Source organism: Bison bison, unplaced genomic scaffold (genome assembly GCF_000754665.1).
Source record: "Bison bison bison isolate TAMUID 2011002044 unplaced genomic scaffold, Bison_UMD1.0 scf7180017864297, whole genome shotgun sequence".
In the NCBI taxonomy this organism is placed as follows: domain Eukaryota; kingdom Metazoa; phylum Chordata; class Mammalia; order Artiodactyla; family Bovidae; genus Bison; species Bison bison.
The window spans coordinates 6,377,339-6,388,723 of NW_011494869.1; the positions used below are offsets into that span (position 1 = coordinate 6,377,339).

Consider the following 11,385-nt stretch of genomic DNA (forward strand, 5'->3'; position numbering starts at 1 on the left):
AATCTTTTAATGTTCCAATTACTGGTATTTGCTGCAAAAATTCCTATATATCCTGGCTCCTCCCTTACCTCTTCAGAAGCTATCTTGAGATGCTGTGCCCCAGGCTTAAGTCCTCAGTTTTGTCTGCCAAATAAAACCTAACTCTCAACATTTAGGTTGTGTATTTTTTTCCAGTCAACAGTACAGTCAATATTCTCATTTTACAAACAAGAACACTAAGGCAATAGTCATATCTCCTCCAAGGTCAATAGCTACTCAATGGTAAAGCTGGAATCAAACCCAGTCTAGCATGGGAGCCTATGATTTCCCAGCCCCCAACCCTTAATTCCCCCAACCCACCCCGCTCCCTTAGATCCTAGTTTCCTGATCAGGGAGCAAACCATGCTCGCTGCAGTGGATGTGAGGCGCCTCACTGGACCACTGGGGAAGTCCCCCCTCCACCACCACCACTGCCGCCTTTTCTTGGCCAGGCAGAGCAGCTTGCAGGATCTCAGCTCCCCAACCAGGGACTGAACCCAGGCCACGGGTTCAGAATCCTAACCACTAGGCCACCACCAGGGAACTCCTAGGGAGGCTATGATTTTAACCATTATACTGCCTGGAAACTACTTCTGTGTCCCAAACCACGTTTTCTAGCAATATTTGATGAAAGGGATTTAATATTAAAAATTTTTAAATACAGTATACAAATCACAAAGAGTATGATCATAAGGGTTGCTGTGTCCAACTCTTTGTTGCCCCATGGGCCATAGCCTGCCAGGTTCCTCTGTCCATGGGATTCTCCAGGCAAGAATACTGGAGTAGGTCGCCATTTCCTTTCTGACCCAGGGACTGAATCTATGTCTGCTGCATTGCAGGCTGCACTGCAACCACCAGGGAAGCTCTGATCTCAAGGGTACTTCTTTAAAATGATGAATAAACAGAAAAAAAAAATACTGGGAGGTATTTCACACAATATTTATAGTAATAGTTCTCTCAGAGGTAAAATCATGGGTGATTTTAATTTTCTTTTTTCTTTTTGAGTTTTTCTAATTGTCTGTAGGGTCTATGCGTTATCTTTTAATAAAAAGAATATATATACGTTACTTAAAAAATGTTTCTTTTGAACATTTCACAAAATGGAGGGAAATTCATGATATACTAAGTTTAAAAAGTAGAATATAAAGTTATATACAAAATATGGTTCCAATTCTATAACAGAAAGAAATGTGACTGAACTATTAAAAGTACTCCTGTCTTGGGGTAGATTACAGGTGATTTGAGGCTAATTTAATTTTCTCCTTAACAAACATGTTTTATAATCAGAAAATTACTGCCTTTTTTAGAGATCTCAGTCAGGCTAGAGACCCCTGGTGAAACCCTATCAGATACATAGCTGAGTAACCACCTTCTCTCCTCCCACGGGTATCTGTAGAAAAGTTTCCTTTAATATCTGTCTTTAATAAATTCCTTAAAGTCAGGAAGCACAGCATATTGTACAATCCTTTACTGCTAACTCCAAGGTACTGTCTATTTTTAACACTGGATAAACCGCACATACTGCCAAAGTTTTGCAAGCAAAGATATGGAAAAAAACAGTATAATTAAGTGCCTCTGGCAGCACCGTGCTAAGAGACACAGGGATTTCTGGGTCACTTCTCAGCTAAAACACTAGCTTTACTGGACCAAGTTCACAATAATCTTCTCTCCCGTCCAGTGATTTCACACAAAATTCCTCCTTACTACCTCATTAGAAAAAGGAAGATAAAGAGAGATCCACTGGGATCTCTCAGGTTCTGTCCTCAGAAATCCAAATACAGGGAAGAAGCCACCTTCCTTACTGGCTGTAGAAGGAGCTTGTTTACACAGTCTGCATAAAAGAAATCTGAACCACCAATGGGAAAAAGCCATTTTGGTGTGGTGCCTGCTGCTTAGATCAACCTGCAGAGAGTAGAAGTTGCAGGAAGGAGTGGTTTCACCAGGAGCCTACAGGATACAAAGTCTTGGGACCCCCATAGTCTAAAGAAGACCATTTCCTCACTGATGACTTTAAACTGTTTTAAGATTAAAAGAGGGGAAGCAAAATAACTTTTTTGGGGGGGTAGCAGAATAAAGGCCTCAGCACTGAGGGATTTTTCCTGGGTCAAGTTACAACTAGCCATATTGACACCAATCTAAACATCTGACAAAATAAATATAAGACATTCACCAACCTGTCACGTAGACTAAGGAACAGAACTCAGGGACAGCCAAAAGTGGAAGGAAAGCGAGGCACCAAAAGCCACAGACAGGTTCAAACATGCCCCATCCCTATCATTTACCCTCACTGATCTCAGGAACAAATGACTTCGGTAAAACTGCTTCTTCAAAAAAGTTAAGATGCCTCTCTTACCAATACATACACAAAAAAGCAAAATAGGCTGTTCAAATATAAATTACCATTAGAATTATAAAAATCACCCCCCATACACATTCCCCCACCAAGCCCTCAGACTTACACATGCAGGCTGCAGCGAGGAGACGGCAGGCCAGGTACGGGGGCTCACAGGTGGGAAAGGAAGGCTGGATGATGTAGTTGGCAAAGGTGATAGCGATGATGGCCTGACCAGTGGGCTCAACAATTAGCAGTGAGGCCCAGAGGCGGATAAAAGCAATGAAGCCCCCAAAGGCCTCAAGAATATAAGCGTAGCTGGCTCCAGATTTGGTGATGGTGGTCCCCAGTTCTGCATAGCAAAGGGCACCCACAACGGAGAAAAGCCCACCAACAGCCCAGATGACCAGTGACAACCCATAGGAGGCAGTGTAGACCAGCACGCCCTTGGGTGAAACGAAGATTCCTGAGCCGATCATGTTGCCTACTACCAAGCTGACGCCATTCAGCAGAGAGATCTCCTTCTTCAGCTGCATAGTTTCTGTGGCCCGCTGAGGCAGCATGCAGTCACCTTCTTCCTCCCTAGGCTGGCTGGCCTCAGGAATGAGATGGTATGTGGGTGTGGGACTCTCCAGCTCCCTGGCTTCCATGGCAAGTGGTTCTTTCACCTGTGTTTACTACAGCCTGGCAAAGAATATAAGTATTGTTAGTCTAGGGTAACGGCTGATAACGCTCTAGTTTAGACCTGCAAAGCAGGCGGATTTCCCTACCCACTTCTTACGTAGGGACCATGTGACTCATATACAGACCTAAATACAATGAGCCTGTCTCAGTTCCCACCACAGGATACAGAGAAATGGAGGCAGGCTAACCTCCACTACTCCAAGACAGACACCAAAAGGGCTCAGGCACCATATGCTGGTGACTTCCAACAGGATGCCCAGAGTAGGCTAACATTAGGTTTATCCATAGCATAAATTCTCCCTGAGATGTAGGCTTTGTTCTGTTTTTTGGCCTTTTTTTTTTTGATGTACTGCCCAGCTTGTGGAATCTTGGTTCTCTGACCAGGGACTGAAGCTGGGCCCTCAGCACTGAGAGCCTAGAGTCCGTACCACTGGACTGTCAGGCAATTCTCTATTTTGCTCTGTTCTTGCCAACTTAAAACCTGCAAACTTGCCCTGCAGAGAAGACCAAAGTCCCAGTACTAGCCAGCCTGCCAGGCCTCTCACTTTCCATGCCCACTTACCTCTGCCCAAACATAAACAGGCACTTCTGCAGTCTCTAGCCACATGTGGAGAGGTCTATAGCTACTCCCAGGCCAGTAAAGAACATGAACATGTGATGGGAAGGGCTAGGAAGATGCTAAAGATAGGGCATAACGCTATTGCAGAGACTGGACCAAGGAGAGAAACTCCATGAAAATATACACCCATGTGTCGCTATATCCACAACACTCACCTCACTTCCCACACTGCTGCTTGCCCATTCAACCTTTCTTTTTCAAAAGTGCCCTAAAGAGAGGGATAACATAATAAGAACAGAAGGAGAAAGAGCATCCAGGGGGCACCCTAACGTGAGACTCGTCTGCTATTGGCTTATTTGCTTTCCTCCTCAGCACACCCCTCACTACCACCTGGGGGTGCCAAGAGATTTCCCCTTAACAGGACCCAGAACTTTGACAGCCAAACAAAAACTGTAAGGCTCCTCTTATCCACAGATCTGGCATTGGAAGGCAACCTGTAGGGAGATGGTGTACACATGTATGTATACACACACACACACACACACACACTCACTGCTACTTTTGGATAACGATTGGGCCAGTCCAGAAACCTCAAGGAAGTTGGATCCCATACCAACCTACGGATGAAAAACCCAGACTCTCTCAGAGGAAGGCAAGCACCTTCCTAACCTTGCACTCAGCAGGGCTTTCTCGCTCCCTCAATTCCTGTGCCCTAGGAATTGGGAATTCAGATCCCCAACCCCTAGTTCATCTTCCTCATCTTCAGGAGGAAAGAAACTGATAGGCCACTTGATTCCACCCAGGAGGGGTCAGTCCTTTAAGGTCACAGAGATAACTTCCAGGAATAAGAATGGGAACAGTACATCATCTTCCCAGAAGCTTCTCATCTAGTCACAAAAATGGGTATGCTGGAGTCCTGCCTCATGGAGCTCAGAGCAAGTGAACCACAGCCACTCAAAAGTGAGTAGAAAACTCCAATCTCCACAAGCCCCACTCAAAACTCCTGCCTTACCTGCCCCAGCTCCGCTCGAGAGTCTAGACCTCAGCCTGAGTGAAAAAGCTTCTCTGGGGCCTTTAATAACCCTTCCCCTACTCCCAGATGAGTTGAACCAGCCTACTTCTGCTTATTATGAGGCTTATTATGAGGCCTGGCTTTAAGGCAGCACCACTTTGCCTTTCATTCCTGGCACCAAGCCATGAAGGTGACTCTCTGCAAGCACGTGGGAAAATATGTGTTTTCACGTATCTGTCAGGTGAGCTCAGATACGCATGAAAACAAAACTAGGAAACACCAGAGGAGCCTACTGACTCACATGAATCAGGTGAAGGGTCTTCATTCATCAGTGAGTGCTTTCATGTGTATACTCTATGCATATTAATAAACTTGATTGTTTTTCTCGTCAGTCTTTTACCAGTCTAATTTACAATACCCCACCCAAGGAACCTAAAGTGGGTGAAGGGAAAAGGTCTTTTTCTCCCCTCCCTTAAATTCCTTAAAAAAAAAAAGTGCAAAGATACTTAGGTTGCACTTTTTCACTCACCGCAACATGGAGGCAAGCAGGGAACCCGGCCTTCCCCTATTTATCACCCTAGCTGGCAGGGAGAGGGTTGGGGCTTGGACTTCTGATACCAGGTGTGTATGTTTTCCACCAAACAGTTCTGCAACACCAAGCAGATCTGGTGTCTGCTACAGTTTAATCAACTCTTACACCATCTACCTGAAGGCAGCAGCAGATTCCCCAGGTTAAGTGCTCAATCCTACTAAACAGCCCTTTCCCACCCAACTTAAGAGGCCAAATTGCAAGTCCGGTTGTTCCTTTGCCTCTGACCAATTAGCTATGAATCAGAGGTTTTACTACTCCCTCCTCAGGTTCAATTAATTTGCTAGAGCAACCCACAGAACTCAGGAAAAGTTTACTTACTAGGTTACCAGTTTATTGTAAAGGCTGTAACTCAGGAACAGCCAGATGGAAGAGATGCAGGTGGCAAGGTATGGAGAAAGAGGCATGGGAAGATCTCCAAAACTTGCCCTTTTGGTTTCCTTTTGGATGCTTCATTACAAAGGCAACACTAATCAAATCACTGACCATTGGTGATTGATTCAACCTCCAGACCCTCTCCCTTCCCAGGAGGTCAGACCTTAACTAAAACTTCCAACCCTCTAATCACAGGGTTGGTTCCTGGGGCAAGCAACCCCCATCCTCAGAGGATCTAGATGCTTCCAAAAGTCACTTCATTGACATAGACTCATGAGTGTTGAAAAAGGCTTGTTATATAAATAACAAAAGATATCCACTTAACCTTTATTGATCTGGAGCTATTTGAGGAACTGGGAACAAAACTAATATTATAATAAAAGATGCCTCTATGGCTCTTATAAGGACATTTCAGGAGCTGTGTGACAGAACAGTGGACAAAGACCAAATAAATATTTTATCACGGGGTGGGGGGAGAAAGAGAGGTAAGCTCATTTCACTGGAAAATTTTAAAACAATATGAAATGTATTTGCCTTGACTTTTAACTTTCACTTAAGATATAGCAAGCTGAGAAGAGCATCACTCCCACTCCAATGTCAAGAAAAAACAGATTATCTACAGAACCATAACTTTTCTTGAAGTCATTAGCAAGATGAGGTTACAGGCCAACCAACGAGACTGAAATTTAAGGAAAAACGAGTATCCCCAGAGAGATGCAAGCTCTGGCTTACCTGTGGCAGAAGGAGAATGATGGAACCACTATACAGGCAGGAAAGAAGAATTTAGGTACAATTTTTAATAAATTACTAAAGGTCAAGTTTAGAAATTTATTACTAATAAAAGTCAATTAAAAGCCATAGACACTCCAAGTGTTTTTTCCAGTGAGACCTCAGTGGGTGCTCACGGGAAATACAGCGCCAGAGAAAGCCTCTCAGGCAGGCTGGCCTGGAGGAGGAAAGCAGTGACTGCTCTGGGAAAAATACAAAGGTCCACCTGCTCCCTTCTCTAAAAAATACAATCTTAAACCCCTGGGAAATGGGCAAACTCTGTCACTCCCAAGACAGCTGAGACCGAGTGAAAGAAAAATAAAACCACCCTCTTTGGCTGGGGGAGGGGCAGGAAATTCTGGTCCAGACCATAGGAGGTGGCAGGCTCACCCAGAAAGATCCACTCCCCAGACTCATGGCAACAGGGCCTGCCTAAGGCTGAGGCTGATCCAAGACAACAGAGAACCCCTCTACTCCCCACCACCAGGTGAGCAAGCATCCAGCAACAAGGCTGCGGGAGAGTGTGCACTGAGGCACAGGTGCACAAAGAAGACCTAAAGCTGAGGGTGGAGCATAAACACTGAGAAAAATCCACTGTCAGGGCCGGGGGCACTTCCCACGTGGCTCAGTGGTAAAGAATCCACCTGCCAATGCAGGAGGCACAAGAGACGCCGGTTTGATCCCTGGGTCGGGAAGATCCCCTGGAGTAGGAAATGGCAACCTGCTCCAGTGTTCTTGCCTGGAAAATTCCATGGACAGAGGAGCCTGGTGGCTTATAGTCCATGGGGTCCCAAGGAGTCAGAGGTGACTAAACACACACACACACACACACACACACACGTCAAGGAAACAGCAGAGGAATTTGAAGCCGCTAGTGCACCTAAGGTAACCACAGCAACAACAAAACCCAAACCCAACTCATTTCTGACTCAAACCCCCACATTAACAGGCTAGCAAAAGAAGACCTGTACCCTCTGCCCAGAATAAAGTATATACCTCAGTCTCTACTTTCCCACATATTTTATCTGGTAATCAGTAACAAATCACAAGCCACCTAAAAAAAGCAAGAAAAACAACCCACTATCAAAAGGCAAATTAATCAACAGGACAAGACTTAGAGATGATCCAGATATTGCAACTATGAGATAGTGAATTGAAAATAACTATGATTAATACATGAAAAACTTTAATGGAAACATTAGCCAACATGCAGGAACAGAGGTGGAATTTCAGCAGAGAAATGAAAACCTTAAGAATCAGAAGTGGGGAAATAAAAAAAGAGCACCTAAGAGTTGTAAGACAGGGAATTAATTCCCTGACAGTCCAGTGATTAGGGGTCTGCACTTCCACTGCAAGGGACACGGGTTTGATCCTTGGTCAGAGAACTAAAATCCCACATGCCTCCAGGCACAACCAAAAAAAAAAACAGAGAGAATTCTATGACAAAATCAAATGGTCTGAGATAAATATTAAAATATAATTTTTGCTTATTTTAATTGCTTTAGAATATATCTAACTACCTAAAGCAAAAACAGTAGCAATACAGTGTTAATGCATATGTAAAAGTAAAATGTATGACAACGGCACAGAGACAGAAAAAAAGAACTGGGAGTTAAACTATTGTAAGGTTCTTATATGTGAAAATGATGTAATACTATATAAGGTATATGTTGAGACATTATATATAAACTACAAACTGGACAAATTCTAACTGCACAACTTAATAAATATTTATACATATGTACTATGGAAAAATATTATTTAAGATAGACTGTAATTAATTAAAGATGTACATTGAGAAACTAGGGCACCCACTAAAAAAATAAGTATAAACAGTAAGCCAACAGTACAGCTAAAACAGATCAAAGAAATACTCAGTCCAAAAGTAGGTAGAAAACAGAAGCAAAGAACATATGAAATAAATAGAAAACAGGAAACAACTAGCAAAGCAGCACATTTTAATCCAACCACATCAATAGCAACACAAAATGTAAATGATCTAGACACATCAATTATAAGACAGACATTGTTGGGTTAGATAAAAATGCAAAATCCAATATGCAATTTATAGGAAGCCCACTAGAAATATAAAGACATAAATAAATTACAGATAAAAAGATGGTGAAACACCATATAACAATAATCAAAACAAACGGGGAGTTAACTATAGTAACATCAGACAAAAGACTTCAGAGTAAGAAGAAAAAAAGAGACATTATGTAATGATAAAGAGGTCAATTCACCAAGAAGAAAATTCTGAAAGTGTATCTCCTCCAACAGGATAGCTTCAAAATACATGAAGCAAAAACTGATAGATCTGAAAGGAAAAACAGATAAATCCATAATTATAGTTGGAAATGTCAAGACACTTCTCTGTCATCAATAGAACAAGTCAACATAAAATCAGCAAGGATCTAGAACACCTGAAAATGGAAGGCCCCAACATAGTTCTTGGCTAAAATTATGTGAATTCTGAGGGGGGAAAAAAAGGGCCTCCAACAATAGGGCTTACCTCCATAAAGGAGACGGATGTAGCTCGGGAGTAGGAGACAGACTTACAAAAGGAAAAGACTGCTTTGGCTCCTCAGTTTCACCACAGAATAACCTTATTATCTACTGAGCTGGTTGGTATCAGACCATAGTTAGAAACCCTTCCTCAGTTGCTGCTTGAGAGGTTTAGGATCAATTTCAAACTTCTTAGCAGGGCCTTATCACTAGACCCCCTGCTGCAGACTAGTCCCTCCCATGGTCCAGTCACACTGAATCATTTGCAGTTTCCAGAAACCGAAGGAGTCCAGGGCTTCCAGAGCTCATCAGACAAACGTCTTGGCTCATATACCCTTTGTCTCTAGCACAAATCTTTGTTTCTAACACCGTTCTCCCACCTTTTTCCTCAGCATTCTGGCTGACATCTTTCTCCACACATTTCCTTGTGTCCCTGAGTGTGTATGTCTAAGTCTCCCTTGCTCTAAAAGTCTCTAAAATCATTGTTAAAGACAAATTCCATTAAACAATTCCACGCACCCGTTCTTGTCTTGAGAAACTAGTGTTAAACCCCACTTGTAAGGACACAGACACAGCTTTCTGATAGCTTTTATCCTATTTTCCAAGTTCCTGAGGCAAATAATAAAGAATTCACCAGACCACTAAAATTTCATGAAAATTTAACCATGAAAATAACATATGCAATTTTCTGGGGGGAAAAAGTGGATCTTTCACAGTTCAATTATGAAGAATATTTTACAAGCTAGATTTGAAAACTTTTATAATTGATGACTATGCCAAAAAAATTGCTGTCGAAAAAGATAAAATCTTAAATGCGGTGACAACACGAGGACCTTTTTTTAATTCTTTGAGTTTTACAAAACTTCACGATGAAAAAAAAAAATTCACGACGAAAATGCATTGCTATTTTTAATGCTTAAACTTAAATTATATGTGTATATATTTATTATTTATGTTTATTTACTATTGTACTTTATTATTTCATAAATAGTGAAAATTATGTGACTGTTTAGGTTTGAGTTTTCACCTAGGATACCAGGAAACTCAAGATCAAACTCATTTCCCAATCACAATGAACAGATATCTTCACTTTTCAACAACACTTGATATCTAGTCTTTTCCATGGCTTTGGTTTCCTATTTTTACTTGCTTATTGCAAGTATCATTAATTATAAACCACCACAATTACTCTTTAGAAAGAGATATAATAAATATATAATTTATCTAATAAAATTTAGTGTTATATAATTGTTAATTACGTGTGAGCCATTCTCTTCATTACTATTGTATCCACATTGTACTCAAGTAACTAAAACTCTTTACAACTCACAAAGATCCAAGAAAGTTAAGGAAGAGCAGAGCAATTTTATTCACCTGTGAGGAAATAAGCAACCATCACACTTTCACAAGCCACTTCATCATAAATGGTCAGGTACAAAGAAGAAAATGAAGTCTCCCCAGTCAGACTAATTCCAAGTGTCTGTCTTGTCGAATTAATCTCTGCAACAAAAAGTGAGAGACAACTTATCCAAACATGAACCTAGTAAGCAGCAAGACCCTATTTCCTTTTGTAAAATCTAATTTTGACATGCCCAGCAGGGGTAGCACTCAATTACTGAGAAGTCCCATCACACCCACAGTGGGGTGTAACTGAACACCTGTCTTGAGAACTAGCCTGGTCACTTCAAACCATGCATGTCTAGACAACTGCAGCTCCCTCTGCCCCAGGTCCCATGAGCACCACTTCAGTCACTTTTATAGAAAAGTATCCACACATCCTGGAGACTACAACAGGAAGCAGAGGACATAGGTCAGGAAATTTCCTGTACCAAGAAATGCCAGGGAAATCAGCCATATAACTGGTATTTACTTTTAGGCGGTAATAAAAATATCTTCATAGACAGGGAAGGAGGCAGATAGGAGAACATCAGACTTGCGGTTTCCCACATATTTGTCACGAAAGAAAAATCAAACATAAAGAACTTTAAATGATAATCTGAGACCAAAGTTGGCAAGCAAAAGCCACCAGCACACAGCAGGACCTCAGCAATGCAAGCAGCCTGGGTCGTTTACTCAAGGGCCTCCCAGCAAGAAAAGAAAAGAGAGTTAAAATGATTTCAGGAAGCACTCACAGGCTTTCAAAAGTCTGCTCCTCCCAGATCTTCAAAATCAGGCATCAGTCCTCAGAGATAAGCACCAGTTGGCTGAACTTTCTGCCACCGGGCGCTAGATTTGTTGGCAGTATTTTTTTTTTTTTTTGCCCCCATCAAGGGCAGAGATTGAATTCTTTTTACAAGCATAGACCATTGCACACAGAGGTATTCAAAAACAAATGTTAAATTAAATATTGATTCCTGCTTATCACTGCCTATAACAGTGGTGCCCAGTTTGCTCAGTGCTTAGTGAAGAATTCTTTGAATGCTTCACAAATACCGCCTTCCTTTTATCATGAGATGATCAAACAAGATGACATAATGTTGAAGACACTAAGACGAGCACACCGTCCTCCCTCCAACGGCTAGACTCCCAAGTCCAGCAGGAGC

The 11,385-nt window shown here is 42.0% G+C and overlaps 1 protein-coding gene across 9 annotated transcripts in view; it reads right to left on the reverse strand.

Moving 5' to 3' along the window:
* SLC7A6 (solute carrier family 7 (amino acid transporter light chain, y+L system), member 6) overlaps positions 1 to 11,385 on the reverse strand; it is a 32,244-nt gene that overhangs the window by 20,334 nt on the left and 525 nt on the right. For 3 of the 9 annotated variants that reach the window (XM_010850977.1, XM_010850979.1, XM_010850980.1), the window contains exons 2-4: positions 10,217 to 10,342; positions 3,809 to 3,861; positions 2,478 to 3,034 (exon numbers count right to left, since the gene is read on the reverse strand). In XM_010850977.1, coding sequence (XP_010849279.1) covers positions 2,478 to 3,000 — 523 coding nt within the window. In that variant the 5' untranslated portion in view covers positions 3,001 to 3,034; positions 3,809 to 3,861; positions 10,217 to 10,342. The other 6 variants (XM_010850978.1, XM_010850981.1, XM_010850982.1 and 3 more) reach the window with 6 other exon arrangements.